The 22,430-nt window shown below is 59.6% G+C and overlaps 1 protein-coding gene across 7 annotated transcripts in view; it reads right to left on the reverse strand.

Moving 5' to 3' along the window:
- The window catches only part of PTK2 (protein tyrosine kinase 2), a 134,664-nt gene that overhangs the window by 49,461 nt on the left and 62,773 nt on the right, over positions 1-22,430 (reverse strand). For 6 of the 7 annotated variants that reach the window (XM_045861381.1, XM_045861380.1, XM_045861377.1 and 3 more), the window contains 8 exons: positions 21,906-21,968; positions 20,017-20,071; positions 17,430-17,570; positions 16,876-16,953; positions 15,656-15,763; positions 14,291-14,408; positions 10,918-10,948; positions 7,749-7,801 (listed from right to left, as the gene is read on the reverse strand). In XM_045861381.1, the coding sequence (XP_045717337.1) occupies positions 7,749-7,801; positions 10,918-10,948; positions 14,291-14,408; positions 15,656-15,763; positions 16,876-16,953; positions 17,430-17,570; positions 20,017-20,071; positions 21,906-21,968 (647 nt within the window). Of the gene's footprint in view, positions 1-2,441; positions 2,460-3,422; positions 3,504-7,748; positions 7,802-10,917; positions 10,949-14,290; positions 14,409-15,655; positions 15,764-16,875; positions 16,954-17,429; positions 17,571-20,016; positions 20,072-21,905; positions 21,969-22,430 lie in introns of all 7 variants that reach the window. The other variant, XM_045861383.1, reaches the window with a different exon arrangement.

Consider the following 22,430-nt stretch of genomic DNA (forward strand, 5'->3'; position numbering starts at 1 on the left):
CTGATCCTCAGAAGGGCTGTTCCCACCACCCCATCACAGGCAGGCAACCGAGGCACCTGAGGACACGTGAGTGTCTCTCTCTCGGGGTCCCCAGGACGGTCAGCGGCAGGCTGGTGACAGAGTGGCACTCCGACGCACAGCCACCACGACACTTCCCTGTGAGGGGCGCTGTGACCCCCCCGAGCTCGTGGGCACGGCTCCACTCCAGGTGGCTCACAGGAGGCACGTCGGGGCCCGGGTGCCCGTGACTTAGCCGGGGGACTTCCAAAGTGGAAGACCGGACATGGAGACTTCCACAGCCCGGGACAGCCTCAGGATGTGGAAGGCCTGGTGTCACAGTATGTGGCCAAAGACAAGTGACACAAAGACGTGTGGAGAGGACAGCAACCGAGGGCTGAGAAACCCTCAGAGACAGCGCCCAGGGCTCCTTCTGAAGCACGGCGGGCGAGACTCGGGGGGCCAGCACTAACCACGGCGACTGCGAGGAGAGAGCCCAGTGCCCTGGAGCTGCAGAAGGGCTCGGTCTGGAGTTGGGGGGGGGCGGGGCGGGGCTACGGACAGCGAGTGCCCTCGCTGCGGCCAAAGCAGGAGCTGCCCGGAGCCCTCGGGCCCCTCTCCGGTGCAGCCCCCTGCTGCACCTCCCATGGAGGGGCTGCAGACAAGGTGATTCTGTCACCACGCCCCCTCTGCCTACCTGGCAGGAAAGGTGGTCTTTACCCCAGTGGCACTGGTGTGGGCTTGGACACCCGCAATTCTGACGACCTGCTCCTGCACCGTGCCTCCCTGCCACCCTCAGGAAGTGTGGCTGCGTCCTCAGTGCCACCTGGTGACATCTGCAGTGACTGGATCACTCCGGTCGTCCAGGGGCACTGACCGGCTCCATGGCGTCCAGGCGGCCTCGGGGCCCAGAACTGCCCCACTCGCTCCTGTCTGCTGGCTCCGAGACCCAGGCCCGGGCTGGCGAGCTGCCGGCAGAGGCTGGCAGAGGGTGCTTGAGCCCGTGCTGCTCCCTCAGTCTCCGCCCGCATGCTCACCTCTGCGGCCCACACACGGTGGGGAAGAGCGACGGCCAGGGAGTGGACAGAGGAGTGGCTGTGCTGCAATAAAACTGGACTTGGGGCCGTTGACGTTTGACGCTCATATAGTTTTGACGACACAAACCCTATCCTACTTCTGCTTCCCCCTGTACTTGTTAAGGAAACCTAAGAACCACTCCTCGCTCAAGGGGCAACGTAAAAAGAGGTGTGGGCCGTGGCTGGCCCGCAAGTCCCTGACTGAGACTAAGGGGGCGAAGGCTGGGGGCCCGGCACGGCTGTCCGTGCAGTGCGGCACGGGCAGGGTGGGGACCAGGCATGGGGCGAGTGCAGGGGGGCGTCCCTCCACTTGGTGCGCGGCACTTTCACAGGAGCCCCCAGCGACCAGGGAGGCCTGCCACAGGGGAGGCCACAGGGGACAAGCACTTGCTCCAGGCCACCCTGTGTCTGCTGATGACAGGACAGGCCGGGGGAGAGGCGGCAGCCTGAGGCCCGGCTGGCCGCCCGCCCCCTGACGGCGGAGGACCAGCGTGTCCTCACCTGCACACCCGTGAGGACGCTACGCGGCAACACTGTGAACCGCTGTGCACGAGGAACTGGCCACGAACAGGAGCGGCTGGTTTGCTCCTCGCAAGGAGTCAGTGCCTCGGCAGTGAGCCCAGCTCTTGGGCCGTATGTCCTGTGAAGACGACGCACTCTTCCGAAGTCGCAGAGCGAAGGGCTTTCACAGCAGACGCCGGGCTTGTCACGCCCCAGCCCCGCCCCACCGCCCCATGAGCAGCGCCCCGCTGCAGCAGGAGGGAGAACGCGCCCCCCGTGGCCGCAGCCGTGAACTCCGGCTCCGTCGGCAGAAAAGGGGGCCAGGCTGCACGCAGGCCGTGCCCGAAGCCGACGAGGGACACGAGGCGCTCACTGCGGCTTCTAAACTTCCGGGTGGCTAAGCGCTGTCCTCCACAGCTGAAGACCGCCACTCCCTCCACGGCTGGACACCCTCGGTTCCTTGCGTCCGAGTGACTCTCCAGAGCCTCGTCCCCGGGGCCTCCCCCGCACACCAGACCTCTCCCAGACACGGGCTGGGGGCTGGGGACCTGGTCGCTGTCAGTCACTGCTCCCACTCCCCGGGACCACGCCGCCGCCTTCCTACGGCTCTGGTGTGAGTAGCGGAACCCAGAAGGTTCACTACAGCCGTGTAACACCTCCCACACACCATGGGGACGTGAGGAAGAAACCGAGTCACCCTTTCCGTGTCAAAGCCCCGGCTTCCATGAAACCACGTGTCCACGCCGTCGTTTCCCACACGGTTCGTGGCATCAGGACCACGTTCTGCCTCTCACCCCGGGCTGACCAGCATTTACATCAATCAGTAACCATCGCACATTAGAACAGGAATGTGAAAATGAGTATTACCGTCCCCACTAATTTCATCTGCAGATCCGGGAGGCATGCAAAGAAAGGGGGAGGAGGGGGAGGGGGGAGGGAAGGCGGGGAGAGAGGGAAAACACTATTAAAATGACAAGTAAATCAAAGTGTAAGGAAAACAAAAAAATCGCCCCCCAAGTCTGCTCCCGGAGACGAGAGAGAGACTGGCAGAAGTGTGTCCCCTCGGCTGACGGCACACACAGCACTGTTTTAAGCTGCCGGCACACCACACGACGTCACACAGCAGTGCCAGAGAGTCTGTCGGTTTCCGCCACACTCGACACAGTGAACGGCACTGCCTCTCACAGTTCAGTGTTAGAATGGATTCTACCCCCCTCAGAGGGCACCTGGACCCTCTCAGACATGAATGAGAACATGCAGGCCCCGTGTGGACGCCAAATGCTGAGCGGGGACCAGCCCAGCGGGCTCTTCGGCGAGGAGGCCGGCACCTGAAGCTGCGCTCACAAGTTTCCATTTACATTTATGCGGGGTTTGGAGAAGTTCCAGGTCTGTTATTACAAATCCACTTTCCTAGAAAACGCTCCAAGGGGGTCTGGCTGCCCTGCTCTGCAGCCCCCTGTGTGGCTGCCCCGGACTCGGCAAGCAGACGGCGGCTCCCGGGCTACTCCCTTTCCTCCTCTGGCCGCATGCTCCACCAGGAAACCTGCAGCTTGGGCGCGGGCGCCCACCAGCCCTGCACCACACCACTGACCCCACGGGTGGACCCGGGAAGCCCCTCCTCGCCCTGCCATGCAAGCACACATCAGCCAGCAGGCAAACGAAGAGCCTTCTGTCAACAGAGCAGCCAAAAGACCTTCGCGCAGACCCTCGCCCTCAGGGCGCCGCCCGTGTGGGCGGCACAGACACAGGTGCCCCGCACGGGGGTGCCCTGCCCAGGGCAAGCATCGGGTCAGACCCGGGGCCTGGGCGCTGCGTTAGTCAGACCCTGCGCCAGTGTGAGTGCAGTACCCGTAGCAGGTTCTTGGGAACAGAAGACCAAAGGGAGAAAGCGTCTAGCTTTCTTAACCTTATGCTGGCAGTGACCAACTCCTTTATAAAGAGGCGGGAGGAAAGAGAAAAACAGAAACATTATTTCAATACAAAAGAAACATACATTGCATTTTAAGGCATAGCTGTTAAAACACAAAATTGCAATACTTTGACTCTTAACAAATAATTCCTTACTATGATGGCCTTGGGTTTTAAAAACCATTAATATTTTAAAGTGCGATTTCTTCTTTCAGCGAAGAGCAGCATTAGATACAGACACTTGAGCAAGGCCTAAGCAGAGTCTTACCGCTCTGCGGAGTCGGCCAAGTGACGGTGCAGAGAGCTTCACAAACAACAAAACAAACAAATGGAACAAGACAAAACACAACAACCACCGACAAATAATTCCAGATTCTTGTGACCATCTAACCTTCAGCCGCGAGGCAACAACCGAGGGGACCGGCCCTGGCACAGCACCGGCTGCTTTGTGAGGAGCATCGGGAGCCACTTCCCCGAGCCGCCGGCGAAGACGCAGACCTGCAGACCATGCGTGCACATGTGTGCACACTGTGCGCAGGTCACTCCACACAGCGGACTGCCGACGCGGACGTCTGCATGCCCAGGCCGAGAAGGCCGGTGCCCGTGGGTGTCGCCCCGTCCTGCTCCCTCATTCGCACCCTCGGAGCTCACCTGCCCGTCAGCCGTCTCCACGGCGGTGAGCCCGCCCGCCGGGCCAATGAGACACGCCCCAGCCCTCCGGGGGCTCGGAGCGCAGCGAGAACCGCAGACGGGAAACAACTAAACGTGGCAGCACCGGTGGACGCGGCGCAGCGAAGTGAGATGCGTGACCCGGGGGACCTGGGGGTGTGCAGATTTAACCGCAGACCCACGGGGGCCCATGGAGAACGACAGGGATGTGGGTGCAGGCCCAGGGACAGCACAGGTCCGCGCCCGAGGGAACAGCCCAGGGACACCGTCAGCACGCCAGCAGAAAGGAGCAGGGAAGCCACCTGCAATGGCAGCAGGGCGCGAGGGGTGGGCCCGAGAGGGTGGGCCCTCGTCCTCTGATCTCAGTCACTCACGCCAGGAAGCCCGGTCCCTAGGACCAGGCGCCTCGGCCCTGTCCCTCCCCCTCAGACATTAGGGCTTAGTGCCGCCGACAGTCAACTTGGTCTAAGCTCCGAGTTCTCCGTCAGCAGTCCTTCTGGCAAATCGTCCAGCCTGGGGTGGTCTTGGGAACCCCCGCCCTCAACAGTGCTAAAAACCCACGAATTCCTACAGAGGCTCAAAGAGAAAGCCCCACAGAATGACATCATCCGGGGAGGAGGAAGGCGACCCCCGGTGTCAGAGACCAGTGAGGGCGGGGAGAACGAGGCCGTCTTCCCCGCAGGGCCCGCCCTTCGGCGCAGTGGGCAGCGGGGGAGGGACGTCTTCTTCAGCAGGGCCACAGCCCAACAACCCACAAGGGCCCTCGCCTGGCCCAGGCTGCGGCCCCAGGGAGATGGAGGCCGGAGCCCAGCAGTGGCTCACACCGCTGGGCAACTGCTCATAGGGGACGCGCCACAGACGGGACCTGCTGCTTGGCCGGAGGGTCACAGAGAGAGATAAGCAGGGGCCAGGCCCGTCAGCACCTCGGGTGCAATCTTGTAAAAACAGCCACTGGGCCCGCATGCCTGCCCTTCTTTCTTGTGAGCCTGACGCCCGCTTAGAGGAAACGCAGGAGTAAGAGGCCCGAGAGGCACACATCCCGCACGGCATCACAGGGACACCATCCGCCAGACCAAGTTGGGGCAAATCAGTGGGACACAATTTCTTCAACAGAAAATGTGCAATCGGGGGGAAAAAATAGGGGCCCTAGTGGGCAGAGCCAGGAGGACAGGAGCGCCACCAGCCAGGCTCCAGCAGTGCCGCTGGTCCGACTGCCGGTGGGCCAGAGCCCGCGTGAGCGCGTGGTGGCCACAGGGAGACCCCTGGGCGGACTGCACGGCTGGCGCAACGGTTACCGCCAGTCTCCTAGCTGCACAGCACCTTGAAAGAGTCTATGTCCCAGAAATCTCTGTAGGTGAAGCATGCCTCAGATGCTTTAAGCACCCACTGGGGACTCCATAAGTGGGTGCAGGCAGAGAAGAGATACACTGGCCACAGTTTTTGGCAGCTGAATCTGGGCAAGGAGCACTGGGGTGATCATTCTACAATTCTATTCTCTCTGCCTCTGAGTATGTTTGAAATTTTCCCTGAAAAAAAGCTTAAAAAATTAAACATTCAAAAGCATAACAATAGCCACATATTCACACGGTTTTCTGCATTTAAAAATATCATCTGTAGTTCTGTCTTAGCTCCTGCAGGCTGACCTCCATAAGCCTCACAGCTGTCATGTGGCCACAGCGCGCTGCAAACCAGGGAGGGGCCTGAGTTCGAAGTCCAGAATCTGTGTTTTAAAAGTTTCAAGCCTTCCTTTAAAATTTGTCTCTGTAAAGAAAATAAATAATGGGGCCTTGTGATGTTAGCGGTACTTGTTTTTATACTTACAAGATGACACTTAAGCTCCTCACAGCCTAGTAGTGAAGTTTTAAAGGGTTATTAAAGCTGCCTCCAGCAGTGTCCGACTCGAGCCACAGCCCTCCGGTGACCACGCCAACACGCCCGCGTCACACACGCTGGCCTCTCAGTGCCAAGCTCTCCCCGAGCTCTACAGCAAGCACCGGTTTCCCGAAGCAACACTCAACAGTTAGGCTGAAACACCCTAGTCTAGGCCTTAGAGTAACGTGCCCAAGGAAGCACACTGCTCTGTTACCTGTCTTCACAAAGCTGTCCGCCTTGCTCCTCACTTCTCTACCGAGAAGCCTGCCTCGGGCTCCAAGGTGACCCCACGTGTCCAGCATCGGCTGTGCTCGTCTCCCGGAGGAAGAGCGAAAGGCACCTTCCCCTGCAGTGAGATGCGAGCGGGCCTGCCGCCTCGCCTCCCAAATGCAAGGGCAGTGCTCGACATCCCCGCCAGGGCCCGCCAACAGCGGGCTCCGCCGAGCGCCTCCACGCCCCTGGCCTGCAAGCGCCCGGAAAACGTCCCGAGCGACGCACAGTGACCAGCCCGCAGGGACTGGTCTGGGAGACCAGCCACTCTCGGTGCCACTGCCGGCTCTGCGAGTCCCAGCCTTTCTGCCGTGCAGGCTTCCCTCTCAGTCTCCACGGCAGGCACGGAGACCCATGCAAAAACAGCAGGGGTGCGCTGGCGGCCCTGCAGCCCGCCTGCCCGTGGCACCGTCCGCCAGCACCAGCTCCACCCCGGCGGGCGGAGCTCAGAGACTCCTGAGCCACGGGACCCGACATGTGTGCCACACACAGCTGATGCCCAGAGTGTCCTCGCCAGGCGTGGGGGCAGGAGCACAGGTATTTCTGAGAGGGGTGCGGGGGCCTGTGCAGGATACAGTAAGAGCAAGCCGCCCTGTCTGCACGCTGGAAAACAAGGAGGGCCCGTCAGCACGCAGGCAAGGCGCAGACCTGAACTCCAGGAAAAATCAGCTCCAGAGCCAGACCAGGGGGAACGCGGCCCCTTCCCAGTCAGACCGCCAGACGCCAGAGCTGTGAGGGAGCTACCCCTTACCTCAGAGATGTGACACATACCTGGGAACAGGTCACACGGGTGCGCACATAGATGCATGTGTGTGTCTGTGTGTGTGTGTGTGTTACATGTACTTTAAGACATCAAACTTGGGCCCATAGAAGATGCTTTCCTTTTCATCCTCCTTTCTCTGTCTCCCACATTTTTCATGGAAAAAGACACATATTTCGAAAACATACCAAGAAAAGTACACCACACTCATCACGCCAACAAGTAGTTAAGATAATGCTTATGCCAGAATCTTAACTATATTTTAAAAAGCAATACTCAAACACCATTTTATGTTAATTGTGAAAGACAAAAACCATTTAAAATGTTCCACATATCCTGAACTTCACAAAACAATGTACAAAGTATATTCTGTTAAATTCTGCTGAGTTGCAAAGATAAGTTATAATGGGAATTCCAGAAGTGAAAATTCTCGCATGAAGGATCACTAACGTGACAGTGAGACCAAAAGACAGCCTGGAACCCCACGTAACCGTGGGAGCGACCTGGAACCGCACGTGCGTCTCAGCCAGTCTCTGAGCTGCACCGACCCCGTGACTGCGGTGACCGTCTGCGGCTGCGCACTCAGAACACCCCCTCTGCTCAGATGTTGGGAAAGAGCCGCCGGGAGGAGACGGCAGATGGCTGCCCCTCGGACCCTCCCGCCGCACTGCCAGGCGGCCTCCCCGCGCCCTTACCTGACACAGAGACCGCGTGTGTCCGCACGCCCTGCTTCTCGCTGTTGGCCAGCCTGCAACAGAGAGGGCACCGTGTGAACGCCACGCTCAGGGCAGAACCACCGCCGTTCCGGTGGAGGCTCGAGTTTCACGGGGCAGAGCTTTTTAAAAACTGGGTTCTACTACCCGAACCCTCAGCATCGCCACGCTCTCACGCTGTGAAGAGCGGAAATCAGGACAGGCGACTGAAGGCGCACCGAACTGCCCCGGGAAAGCGACTCGTGGCAGCAACCTCCCACACTGCGGTGCCGCTCACGGGCCGGGCACGGGTCACACCAGACTCTCGGAGCGACAGTGCTCGGAAAGGGGCTGGCCCGGAGTCACCCTGCAGGGGGAACGTGCCCGAGACACCAGCCAGGGTGCTGCCGCAGGACAGCCGCTCAGACTCAGGGCCCCTGGGACAGAGCCGCCCGTCCGGACGGCACTGCCGACAGGCCGGCCGGGTGCGTTGGGCCGCTCGTCATATGAAATGGCTCGGCAACATTAGTGTTTTACTTTTATCCACATAAGATAAAATTTTGGCCAAAGGTTTAGCAACATTTATAAAAGGATAGTTCGATTTAAAAATTTTGGAGAGCACAGAATAAAGGAACCCTATAGTCTTCAGATACCAAAGTTATGTTGATCTTTTTATAAAAGAAAACTTTTCCCAGACACATAGGCACTTACTATCAAAGTACTAAGTAAAATCCTTCCTAGGACATAGAACTGAAACCAGGAAATACTGAAAGTTAAGACAGTGTATCGCTTTTGAGAAGCAGGGACAGTCCGTGTGCAACGGCAGAACCTTGACAGCGGTCAGAGCACACACAGCCACAGAACCGGGTCCCCTGTGGAACTGGCTCTCCGCGCTCCCTCTCCGCAGGAGTCTGACCCGGCCGTCCCCGACCAACCGCCAGTCTGCCTCGCCCCGAGGCCACTCTGAACGGGAACCACACTCACGGCGGAGCCACGGGGCGCCCGGCCCCAAGGCCTCGCTGCTCTCCCCCACGTCCCGTCACCCAGACCCAGAGCCCCCACCACCAGCATCTGTCCGCTGGGCGGCGTCAGCTCCCCCACCCCTGCCCGGGCCTCCCCGGGCTCTGGGTCGGCAGGGGTGACGACGGGCTGCTGCTCTCCTAGTGCCCGCGACGCTCCCAACCTACCGCCTCCTTCAGCCCCGCCTCTACTCGAGACGCCCGCATGCCTTACTCCCCAGAGTCGCCCCGCAGAGACTTCCCACATTGCGACAGCCCGCACGTCCGTCCCGGGCTGGGCGGGGGCTTTAGTAGGTACCTATGAGCAGGACCGTGGAGTCCGTGAAGCACGCTGCCGAGAGCTACAAGGGAGGCGGTCCCCCAGCCCTGCACTCACCCCCACGCCTACCGTGCACCTGCTGCGCACCGGGTGCCGCCTGGGTCGAGAACACCCATGGGCCTGGCCTTCCCCAAGGCCGGGAGACCACGGACAAGCGAGGAAGTCATTCGTGAAGTGTGAGAAGCACTCTGGTGAAGTGGAGCGTGTCACGGGAAAACACACAGGGACGTGGTGGTGGCCACGGGAGGTTTCCAGAGGAAGAGACCCGCGGGGGAATGGGCCTGGCTGAGGACGGGGGCTGGAGGGAGCGAGAGGACGGTGGACTCCAGGCACTGAAAGGCCAGCACGGCTGAAGAACAGAGCGCGGGCAGTGGCGACACGAGGCCAGAGGCGCCAGCAGGGGAAGGACCGCACAGGCCCTCCAGCTGGCATCAGGACGCCGGCACTGACCCCTGCGCAGCAGTCGTGCGGCGGCTTCGGTGAGGGGCACCACGCCTGCTGCAGCACCCAGAATGGGCAGGGCGAGGGCAGGGCTGGGCAGCAATGGGCAAGAGGGGCGGAGAACAGGTAACCCAGCAGGCCCCAGCCTGCAGTCCCCGGAGGCGGCCCGGGGCCGGGGCCAGTGTTTGAGGAGGGCTTGCAGCACCCCCACCGGGTGAGGAGAGGGCACAACCGCTGCGCCCCAGCCGGCTGCACAGACGACGCGGTTGGGGCCCATCCCCTGCCTCCCCTCTGGGAGCCTGACCCAGGACAGGCAGAGAGCGTGCCTGTGTCGGGGCCCCATGCGAACAAGCTTCCTGGGTGGGCCGCCCCGCACTCGTTCTCACGGCCCGCACCAGAGAAGTGGGGCAGTCCTGCCCGAGTCGGCCGGGGGGCTCTCGGGGCCTCCCTACCCTCCTCTGGACACCCCCCGACCCCCGCGCCGTCCCCCCTGCGCTGGCTGCACAGCACAGCCGTGAGCACGACCACGTCACGAGTTCTTTCTCAGAGAGTCGTGAAACCTAGGGAGGTCTCAGGGACCCCGACACAGGAGCCCACTGGCGTAGCCCCAGACAGAAGATGAGAGCCCCAGACAGAAGATGAGAGCAGCTGAAACCAGGCGGGGACCACAGGAAGGGGGAGCAGTGGACGGATCTGATGGACTCAGGGAGCCAGCTGGAGGAACTGGTGAGGGACTGGCATGCCGATGTGGGGGCGGAGGGGGACGATGGCTGGGTCTCCCCTCTTTATCCCAGCACCTCCCAGGTGAGGGGCGCCACCACAGCTGCCCGCGACTCCGCTCCAGCCTCCCCCGGAGCCCTCAGCCCGCGGGGACCCGCCTGCTGACCCGCGCGCTGGATCTGCCATCTGCTCCCCAGCTCCCAGCACGCTGGCTGGGAGGGACGCTGTTACGTAAGTGCTTTAGCCATTACTACCACTTACAATTTTGTAGAACAACCCATAGGCTATGAAATTAACGACACAAACAAGTAAAACGGTTAACATAAATTACTTCCACAGTTCCTAACTTTCTCACTTGTGAAGCCCAGAAGGGCACTCACGTTCAGGCTCGCACACAGTCAGCGACGGCTGAGAAGTGAGAGTGTAACCGCCTCCCAGCACCCTCCCTACGCCTGCTCTCCAGTCTCCCACTGAACGTAAGAGAAAGGGAAAATCCAGTTTGAGTTTTTGGCTGAACCCAGCCCTGTGACATGATTTCTCCCTGGAAGTGCGTTTCCTCGCTCCCTACCGGGCGTGTGGCACCTGACTGCTCGGGCAAAGGGCCACACGCACAGCCGTGGCTTCCGCAGCTTCCGGCACGAGGGAGTAACAACAGGCACGAAGCAGCACTTACTTCGGTATGGACGGCAAAGCCCGTTCACCTTCTGGGGAAAAAAAGGAAAGACAATGGTGAGGTTCCTCCGTTCCCGGTGGAGGACTCCGTGCAGGAATCGGGGGAAGGGTGGGTCCCACCCAGCAGCTCAGCACCAGCCCTGCCAAGGAAGTCAGCGTGCCGTCCGTCCTAGCGCCGGCTTACTTCCAGGATCCGTGACAGACAGACCCCGGCTGCAAGTGAGCACGGTGTGAAAGGTGCTGCCCAATCAAAGCCAAGTGCGGAGGTGGCATAAGGACGCAAGGTGACTCCCCAGGAGGCTGGCAAGGAGGAGGCTGCCTTTCGCTCAGAGACAGCCCTCCTGGCCGAAGGACGAAGCCCCTTGGCGCCCGGGGCCAGCGGGGCTGCAGGGCGGAGACCGGAAGGGGACCTTGCCGAGTGCCTCTCCCCACGGCCGCCTCCCACCACCGACAGCGGAGCTCGGGGCCTTGTCTCTGGCCGGGAAGACTCTCCCCCACTCTGTGCAGCAGGAAGCCTGGGGCCCTGGCTCCATCTCCTTTGTCCCGGGCAGTGCGTGCAGACCCTAACCGACCTCGTCCCCAACGCCATCCTTGCGCCTCATCGCTACCAGAACAATCCCCCCAGAACCAATTCACCACGTCATTCCTCTGCTCACGATTGCACTGTCTTTCAGCGGTGCGCTGGATAAAATGAGCACCTCGGTTCACCCCCAAAGCACTGCTGTTCCTCTCAGCCCAAAACAATGCTCTGTCCACCGTTTTTAGGGTGTGTGGGGGGTGAGGGGTGCAGGCGGGCAGGTGCCCATCTACTACCCCTTTCTCTGATCCCTCCCCAGGCAGCTCCTGGGCAGCACCCTGGGTGACTGTCATTCATGCCATCTGCTTACAGCTCCTCTCTTGGCATTTGCCCTTGAACTTGGGGCCATCAGTTCCCCACCCTCCAGACCACAGGCCCATTCTCCACCGTCCCCAGCTCTATGCGTGCTCACCGTCCGAACTGTTCCGTTTCTAACTGTGTGCCAGCAAGTCAGTAACGAACACTTGCTGAATGAGGACGAAATTTAAAAACTCTTTTACTAAAGCCCCGGCTGGTGTGGCTTACTGGATTGAGCTCGGGCTGCAAACCAAAGGGTCACTGGTTTGATTCCCAGTCAGGGCACAGGCCTGGGTTGTGGGCCAGGTCCCCAGTGTGAGAGGCAACCACATATTGATGTTTCTCTCCCTCACTTTCTCTTTCCCTTCCCCTCTCCTTAAAAGTAAATAAATACAATCATTAAAAAAAATTATTTACTAAAAAGATAGACAATATGTCACATTAAACATTTTTTCACAAAATACTACTTTTATATGAAGGAACTCTGCCCAAACATTTAAGTATTTGCAAGGCACCCACCCACTTGAAGTGCAAAGTGAAAAACCAAGAGCTCACGCTTGCAAACGCTGCAACTCAGAGCCAGAAGCCTGGACAGTCTACGAGCAGCTCCCTCGCTGTGTTTCCTGCAGGGAAGGCTACTGCCAGGAAAGACACGCCGAATTTCTGGGAAGAGTGCACGACTGGGCCCCAGGCCTCTGATGTGGGGGCGGGGGGGTGGCTGCCTTAGGACCCACACAGTCACGTACCGGCCTGCAGCTATGGCTCTACCTACTGTTTCCAGAGCACATCCCGACACTCACTTGTAAACAAAGGTTCCAGGCCCGACCAGCGCGGCTCAGTGGGCTGGGCGTGTCCCAAAAAGTGAAAGGTCACTGGTTTGATTCCTGGTCAGGGCACACGCCTGGGTTACAGGTTCGATCCCTACTTGGGGCGCCTGCGAGAAGCAACCGATTGATGTTTCTCTCCCTCTCTCTCTTCCTCCCTTCCCCTCTCTAAAAATAAACAAAATATGTTCAAAAAATAAGGTTCCAGTGACTCCTTAACTTCACGTGTGCGCATGCATGCACACACACACACACACACACACACACACACACGCTCACTCCTCCCCACCTGTTCTGACAACACAGCGCCCAGGCCGCGGGGCAGGCTGGGCGTCCTGCTGGGGACGGCAGGAGCTCGGCACTTGGCCGTCCACCCTCCTTGTGCTTTCCTATCTCCTGTTCACGATGAAACCCGCTCAGCTCATGTGGACACACACCACTCAGCCCTTCCAGACTCCCTCCTCTCGAATCACCATCACCACGCAGGTCAATGCAGGAGGAATGCTGGGTCCCCCCACTGCTCTGGGGGGGGCCCTTGTGGCCCCGCCCACTAGGCTCGAGAGTCGGCACCCTCCTCCTGCCACAGATGAGGAGCCCCCGAGTCAGGCTCTCGGAGGGCGTCAGATGACGCAGCACTGGGGGCGGCAGTGGAGGCAAGTGCACTAGATCTGGGAACCCCAAGTGCTCCAGGCTCCATCTCGGGCCCTTGCCCGAGTGAGGGCGTCCGCGCCCCCAAGCCCCACAGAAGATGGGCAGGGCCTTTAGGTTCCATTGACAAGGAAACCAGGGCACAGAGTGGGGAAGGTTCCCAGCAGACAGCACAGAGGACTCGGGCTGGAACCCACAGCCAACACATCTCCAAAGCCCAGGCTTCCTGCTGCCACTCACTACGCGGTCATGCTGCTGGGAATGATTTTGTCTGATTACTTCAAAGTCCACGCCCTCTGCAGCGCCCCTTCCCTCGGCCCTGCAGGCCTACACGCTACTTCCGACGCGGCACGGCCTTCCTCCAAGGGCAGAGGTGCTCGCTCCAACCACGGATTTTACCTCGTGACTCCGCACTCCTTTTGAGATATGTTAAGAAAAAACAGGGCCCTAGTCGGATGGTTCAGCAGGTTAGAGTATTACCCCGCACACCAAAAGGGTGCAGGTTTGATTCCTGGCTGGGGCAGGTGCCTAGGTGTGGGTCTGACCCCCGATCAGGGCACACACAGGAAGCAGTCGATGGGTGTTTCTCTCTCATGTCTCTCTCTCTCCACCCCCATCTCTCTCTCCCCACTTCCTCTCTCTCTAAAATCAATAAACTCATTCTTGGGTGAGGATTAAAAAAAAAGTAAAAAGAAAAAAGTGGGAAAAGGCTTTATTTTTGTGAGCTAGAAGAGACACCTAAAAAAGAAAATGCGCAAGAACATAACCCTGGAAGTTCACTGGAAGACACTAAGGGCCACCTCAGACACCTCCGACGGCACAGCCGCGGACACGCCAGCTCCCCGTGAGCCCCACTGACACGCAGCTCTGGGGCCGCGAGCCGGACCCCCGCCCTAGGACACAGGACACGGCCTCTGGGGCCGAGTCACCCATCCGGCCTCCGCTCTGCGGTCACCAGAGACAAGGACCGCGGGCTGCGGGGGCAGGGCGTCGGCGCACGGTGGGCAGGCACGCGCACGCACGCTCACCTTTCTGGGGCCGGATGATGAAGGACTGCGAGGCTCCGTTCACCAGCCGGCAGTAGCCGTCGATCAGGTCGGCCATGTTCTCGGCGATGGTCAGGGACGGGGCTGTCACGGTCAGAGGCTGGAAGGGGAGCGGGCCGAGAAAGAGCCGTCATTGTTCTCCCAACAATCAAAGGGACAGCTGCGCATGACATCAGACCTCCAGACACCCGTGGAAACGGAGGAGGGAGGCAGTGAAACGAGATTTGTCATAAGGTTTGGGCAGAAAAGGAAGTTTGGTATTTAAGGATGCTATTCCTGGAGTACGTGACAGAAGGCGACCCAGACACAACCGGGACAACCACTGAAACTGACACTCACTTTCCAGAACAAAGGGAGGGGGAAACGCTGTTCTCCTCTGGAGTGCCCGGCCCCTCTGGTGCGGGCTAACTAAACGAAGAATTTGGATAACCAGCCCTTTGGAGTGTGGGCTATTTTAGAAACAAGACGAATGTGGAGTAAATTTTCATCCACCGCCCATCATAACTTTTCGACCATGAAAGAAAACTAGGAAAGTTTCATTATTTTTAGCATGGATAGCACGCTCTGAAATGATTCTTTCCGACATGAAACAGGAACTTCTGAGGCCCCTTGTACCAAACTATCATCTGGGCTCATCCAGGACGATCCGTAGGTTTCAACGGTTTATGGTGCCACTCAACACCAAGAAGGAACCAGGCGTGCTTCCCAGAGCCTCAGAAGTGCCCCGGCCCCAGGGCAGACCCCAGGGCAGACCCCGGGGCAGACCCCAGGGCAGACCCCAGGGCAGACCGGGCTGAGGGCAGGGCTGGAGCCCTGCAGGGGGCCGCCCCTCCCTGCCACCTGGGGAGGAGCGCCGAAACCACGCCTGCGAATCAGCACGGTGGTGCTGGCCGCGAGGGTCAGGTCCCTTTGCCCACGCGTGCTCTCCGTCCGCCCCGAGCAAGGGTCGGCTTGGGCCGTGCTGGCCAGGGGCTTGCTTCCTGTGCCACACCAGCCTCTCGGGCAGCACACGAGTACAGAGGACCAGGTCTGGGGCCTGACGCGGTCTGGGAAACAACACGGTGTGTAGCACGTATGTAGTTTTACCCTCGGACACTTTTAAGCAGTGTTTTCCTTGGTAATTCACAATGACCTTCAATCACCTTCACAATAATGCCTTCGATCAGTTTTTAAATGTTTCCCGTTCCATTCTCGAGGGCATGTGATTGTCAGTATTCGTAATGTAACACTTCCTGCAAAAGGGAAGGTTGGGCTGCGGGCGACCGGGAAAACCACCCTCATCCAGAACGCGGCCTGGCCCTGAGTGCCCTCTGCTCCAGCCCCACCGCAGGAGGCGGGTGCTCCTACCTCGGGCGCGCCCGCTACCCTCAGCTGCAGCACGCCTTTCCTGTCCTTGTCTTCGCTGTTCGAGTACTGGATGGTCTGCACTTGGTTGAAGTCGGCCAGATGCGTGGGCTTTGGAAAGAAAAGGCACAAACTGGACCACAGATAAAAAACTGACTTCACTTCCTCTGCGAGACGCCCACAGTCCCACTCCCACCCTGTTCTCCTGAAGACGCCCTCCCTGAGCACCCACGGAGGTTCTCCTTCTGAGGGGCACGTCCGCTCACTGCAGGGCTGGGGGGGTGCCTGCTCTATGTGCTCCTGACGGCCGGCGGGGGGCGGGGGGGACTCCATCTGGGGAGCTGGCTGGGGGTCCCGGTAGGTACCGGAGAGAGGAAACACGAGACAGACGAGAGGGAAGCGGAAGGCAGCCCTGACTCGCTCAGCTCCTCACCAGCAGGGCGCGGGGTGCTTTGTGAAATTCCTGGTGGGGACGAGTATGCCGCTCTCCTTCCCACAGGGACGGGCCCTCCCAGCGCTCCGTGTGCCTGAGCAAGCGCCCGCCGAGGCCCCCGGAAGCCCCAGAGCAGAGTGGAGCTCCGGAGGCCGCGATGCCCCAGGGCGCTCCCGCGCAGACAGGCCAGGAGCGACTACGTTCAGCTCCCCAGGCAGAACAAACTCTTCTCAGGGAGACAGGACTGCCCACCTGCCTGTCAGCCCCTAGAGCTGTGTGACAGCCCTCACTTCGCAAGCAGCGGAGTTCTGCACATTTACGCGGAACGAGTCTGGGCAAGGCCTCTTGCTCTTAGACTCTCCAGTGGCACCAGCCCCCCGGCCGAGCAGCCCACTCGGCACAGGCCCCACTGCTGGGACTGAGCTCCGTGGACGCACTCCCAGCTCCCCTCACCAACAAAACAACCTTCCCGCTTGCTTTCAGGCAGGAAAGCTGCAGCGACGCCCAGGGCAGCCCTCCACGCCCCCTGCCCCAAGCCCCGCCATAGCAGGCCCCAGGCTCACTCTCTCGGCCTCAAGGACAGCTGCCCTGGGGTTTCCGGCCACCACCCCAGCTCTTTCCCATCTCCTGGCTTGTCCCCGGCTCAGACTACAAGTGTTCAAGTGCCACGGATCCTGCGAATCCCCATTCCCTTGGCCTGACCCTCTGTCCCCAGCCAGCCCACCGGGAAGGGGGGGGAGGGGCGGTGGGCCACGCTCAGCAGCCCCGGGACTCCCCAGAGCAGACTTACGCTGCAGCCCTTGTCGGTGAGGTAGCTGATGCCTTCCTCGGGGCCGATCGCCAGTTCAACCGAAATCACCCAGCTTGACTTTTGAAGGTGCAACAGGCGAAGACAGAGGCACCAAAAGGAAAAAGAACTATTTTAGGTGAAGAGCCCAGGACACATTAAAGGACCAGTGGGGGACTGGGTGAGCTAACCATTAATCTCTCTAGCCAAATAAAACAAAACATTTAGCCCTCCATTAACCCTGCACGTGCTAAACGGATCCAGAGACGCCGCGCTCATCCCAGGGCTCTGACACCAGCGGTCTCTCCGGGACGTTATCTGAGCAGGATAAGCCAGCTCTTCCCGAGTAGGCCACCAAACCGCTCGGCCTCCTCATTACGGACACAGACATGCCACTTAAGAAGATGAAGTCATTCTCACACTGACACATTTTCTGCATTTTCCCCACATGCTCATGTTGTTGAAAACATGGCAAATTCGATCCCAACCAGAAATTTAGATACACCCAGAGTGGAAGAAACCCAGCGTCGCCCACCCACCCCCGGCCTCACACTCACACCAAGAGCGCACTTGAAGCACTCCTTATCAAATCTGTACACTGGGGAGAGGATCTCGAAGAACTTCAGAATGCTTTCTTCTCTGTTAAGGTTGGCAAACTGTCTAAACGTCTGTTGAATCAGTTTCCTTAGTGTCTTGGCCTGCGTGAAAAAATTGCAAAAGTCTTCTCAGAGTCGAGAAGGAACAAAGACCACAGCCTCGCCGGCTCACCTCGGCAGGGCTCTCCCCTGCCCACCGAACACCACGCAGGTTCACACCATTACACGACGTCACGCTCACCGGGCCCATGTGCCTTCCTTCAAATAGCTCATAAGATACACAGAACATGAAATACACCATCTTAATCGTGGTCAGTGTGCGGCTCAGAGGTCGTGAGCTCTGCCTCTTAAGTAGACGACGGTGAGGCAGCAGCGGGCCCCTTAGAACACGGAAGGAGCGAGGCATTAAGAGCAGCCCCTTGCCCAAGACAGGGGCCTGGCCCACAGCGGGCAGGTCGGGGCACCCCCACGCCCATTGCTGCGAGGGTGGTCCGTGCAGGCCTTCTGAAGAGCGACTTGGACGTGGGTCGCAAACCTTAGAAAGCCGCAACTCCTGACCCAGCAACGCAAAGGCCAGGGCATCACGCTCCAGCGGCTACGACCACAGAACCACTCGAGGATTCGGCAGCGAGGGGGTTCTGCAGAACTGTCTCCGGTAACACCCGGCCGGGCCACCTACACAGTGGCGCGTCCACCCACCCGCCGCTCTGCGCAGCCCCGGCACCGCTGTGTGGAGCTCACTGACGGACATTCAAGCCCGCACCGCGGAGTTCCGTGAAAAAATACAAGCGAACCACCTGTGTGCGCCAGGGCTGTGGGAGGGCACCCCAGGGTGGGTGCCACGCACACCCAGGGCACCCACTGAGCACAGGCCCCACTGCCCGAGGCAGTGGGGAAACCAAGGCTCTGCCCACACGCGCCCCTCACTCTTACACCAGCTCACACACAGAAAACCACCCCGAAGTAGGTCAGGTCATTCGAAACTATGGCTATCCAGCCACTCTGAACACAAAAAGCATTTCACAACAGTCGACCGAATACTTATCAGATGCTGCTAGCAAAGTGGACCTCTAGAGCTTCTCAAATGAAAATGTTATGATGTAACGCTAAAGAAAACTTCCAATAAAAGAATAATAAGCTGAGGAATTATCATACCTACCCACTCACCAAATGCTAAATGTGGACATGTTCACAGTACATGCAAAGCGTGTTTTTACACAATGAGACACAGCTGACATGACATCATGTAGATTTGGGTACACAGTGTAGTGACCCAGTGCTCCTACACACTGCAGAACGGTCACCTCGCCGTCCAGTCCACACCCCTCACCTCGCAGAGCTGTAACTCTTTCTTGCGATGCAAACTTTTAAGACCCACTCTCTTTACAACTTTCAAATATGCAATGCAGCATCAACACCCCTGCGAGACTTATTTGGTGCCTGGAACTTTGTGTCTTTTGACTCCCCTCGCCCATTATGCCTGTCCCCAAACCCCCAACTATGGCAACCGCCACTCTACGAGCTTGGGTCTCTTTTGTTTCCGAGTTCCACACACAAGTAAAATCATGCAGTACTTGTCTCCGACTTATTTCACGTAGCATAGTGCCCTCTGGGTCCGTCCACGCTGTCACACACAGCAAGGTGTGCTTCTTTCTTGTGGCCAGGCGATGCACCGTGGTGCGTGTGCACATCCTCACACACGCACCACCGACGGACACCGTGGCCGCCCCCGCCTCGGCTGCCGTACTGATGCTCCCACGAGACGGGGGCTTCTTCATCCCGCTCTCGGGCCTGTGTCGGATGGGCGCCGCCCACGCAGACACCCAGTTTCTCCCCCTCGGCGCCCCACTCACACGCGGGCGGACGGCAGCCGCCAGGAATGGCGGGCTGAGTGACCGCTGAGCCACGCACTCCTGTGCCTGACTGCTTGTCACCTGCTGATCACAGACACGGGGACGACGACCACTTCCTCTGAGGAGGAAACTACGCATGCCTCGTGGTCCCCTGGGAAGCACTTTCGTCCATTTCTTGGGAACCGTAGGGGTACTTCCTAAAACTAGTGACTCCTGAGCGCTTAACGTCTCTAGTTCTGAAACCAGATTTCCGTTGCGACTGACGCTCAAACAAACTGCAGTGGAGCTCTCTGGGGTCTGCTGCCCAGTCCAGACTGACAGAAGAGCCGCAGAGGCAGCACGGAGAGCCCCACGCGGGGGGGCGCCTTCACAACCCCAGCCCAGGCTCGGTACCACCGTCCCCCTGTCCCCTCACCACACCCCTTACCTGCACTTCACTCTCTGTCCACCAGGGGCACTGGCCACTATTAACCTGCGACGGTCCGGGTTCTCACTGCACTTGCTTGTCTCCTCACACTGCTAACAGTAACGACCGGGAAGCTGTACCTCTACCACTCTGCTTGTCCTTAACATAACTAGAGTACTGTCGCCTTTTTGCAGCTTCGCGCTTACACAGAGGGGAGAGAACCCCACACCACAAGGGACGTTTCTGCAAGGCACGGCCCTCTGACGGTGACGCAGTGAGCTCTCATTACCTTGACGGAGTCCAGTAAACTCCTAGGGAAGAACCGCTTCAAGCCGACATCTTTCCTGGAATATAAAAAGAAGTGTGAGGATAATAACCACGCCACGTCAATCACACGAGGACACGGCTATGAGAACACAGAGGTCACCTGAACCATTCATCCTCGCACGTGTGGTTCAGGGAGGAAGCACAACGAAGTCCCATGTCACTGCAGTCGGGGGTGGGGGGCAGCCAAGGGAGTTCTGGGCGCGTGCAGAGAGCAGCACCGCCGCCGGACCTCGGAGGGCCCTCTGCCCTGTCAGCGCGCCTCGGGACCCACGTGGCACGCCGCCTCCCTGCAGACTGCACCATAGAGAGACGCACCCCCCAACGCCCCCTGAAGGCAGGCCTCACAACATGGGTTTGTGGTGGGCAGTGCCGTCTCGGCCGATGGGCCCTATCAGGGAGACGTGTGGGGCGTGCTAGGGGAGTTTAAAACACAAACCCTGGACTAAATGGAAAGGCTGATGCTTTTCCCAAATCAACTTTCTGAGTAGGGGACACAATCCCTCGTCAAGACCCACCATCTCAGCTTCACACAGGAGACGAGAGAAGACATTCAGGGAGTCGCCCAAGGTCAAGAATGCTGGAAACCCCGGTGACTTTCTCTAAATGAGGCTACAAAATCGGTCGTTCCTACCAAGAGCCTCAAAGCGCTCTGGCCAAGCAATCGGCCCGGACAGCCTCCCTGCGGGTGCCTCGGGCCTAGGTTCCCGGCCCCTAGATGGCAGTCCTGAGCTGGCGACGAACGGAGCCTGGACAGCCAGGAGCCTCAGGGGACACTTGGGTGGGCGTGCAAAGGATCAGGGAGAGAGGGAGAGACAGGTGCCTGCTCGGAGTCCCGTATGGAAACAGCAAACCACGAAAACAGGGACGTGGCGAGGGCTCCTTCGTCTGCCACTCTCGGCGAGCCGGCATCCCACAGAAACACGGCGGGCCTCCAGGCAAACGCCCTGAGCAACCTTAGCGGAGCCCTGTCGTGTGCCCAAACCCGCCGGCCCCTTCCTCTGTGTGCACAGAGGCACCGGGAGGAGGCACCGGGCGCCAGCGGACAGTGCCCCATCCGGAACCAGCACTTCCACACCGCACGGGCGGCTCACTTGGCTTAATCTGACACCGGCGGGTGCGCACTTTTTAAGCTTGGTAAGGAAACACCCAATCTGACCTGTGGCCGGTGCCTCCTTTTCTACCCATCGCCTCAAACTCAGACGATGCAGGGGAAGTCTCTGTGTCTGCACCCCAGTGTGTTCCCCGGGAGCGGGAGCCCCGGGGACGTGAAGACGCAGGGCAGGGGCTGGAGGAAGCCTCTGCCGCGCGCCTCCCCTTGTCTGCAGGAAAGGCCCCGTGGGGCTACCAAGGCTAAAAACACGAGGAAGGACTGATGACCTCGCTCGCTGGCTTTGAAAAATGCACCCGCTCACATATGTAAACTTCTGGGAAGTGTTTTTCCCACTGTCTAAAGCTGGCCCGACGACTTCGAGGAAAATGTGACGGTAACCAAACCATACCCTCCTGAGCAAGGTGCCCTACCGGAAACATGGGGGCGGCGTTCCAGCCGTCACCCCACCGAGCACACTTCTGTGCCTTCGCAGAAGCCGTTCTCTCCTCCGGGCCGGCTCGGGGCCTGCCCAACACCCGCTCCGGGGCCCACCTCCCGAGCCCCGAGGGGCCGCCGCCTCGGACGTCCGGCACCGCCCCCCGCAGCACACCACCCCCCCCCCCGCACCTCTGTATTCGCTCCCGATGGCATTTTACGAGACTGTTAAGTGAAGATAAACCAGGGAAAAGTACAGTCTGCAGAATGACTTGGTTGTGAATATCTGCTTTTAGAAGGCTCACTTTCCGAAGTGTAATACTTACTCCAGTACTTCATAGTTCGACTTCTTTTCCAGAGCGTTGCCCCGCATCTCCCAGTATGACCGCCTAAAATCAGGAAAGATACGGGCTTCACACGTGTGTAAAGAACGTCTGTGCTGTGCGATGGTAAAACACTCCGGGGAGGGCGCTGAGCTGCCGGGGCTCAGCCCCGGGCGCCCGATCGCATCAGTCTGAGCAGAGTGCATCTGAGCCGCAGCACGTCCGCACACCCTAGGGGGCAGCTGGCTAACCCAGGCCTGCGTCCACAGACGGGCCCTCCCGCCTTCGGGAGGGGCAGCCCCGGGCTCTGGAGAGATGAGACGTGGACGGCGGCAGTGCGAGACCAGCTCCGTTTGCCGCTCCTGCACTTGGCCTTTCGTCCAGGAACAGCGCCTGCTGGCTGAACAGCCACAGGGATACCGGAGGGCGGCTGTGGCCGGTGTGCATCGTACCACCTGTAGGGGCCGCGCCACAAGCGTGACCGTATCAGACACGTCACAGAATGGCCAACCCCACTCAGTACGCGCA

Source organism: Phyllostomus hastatus, unplaced genomic scaffold (genome assembly GCF_019186645.2).
Source record: "Phyllostomus hastatus isolate PE091 unplaced genomic scaffold, TTU_PhHast_1.1 phas_scaffold_21, whole genome shotgun sequence".
Lineage (NCBI taxonomy): Eukaryota > Metazoa > Chordata > Mammalia > Chiroptera > Phyllostomidae > Phyllostomus > Phyllostomus hastatus.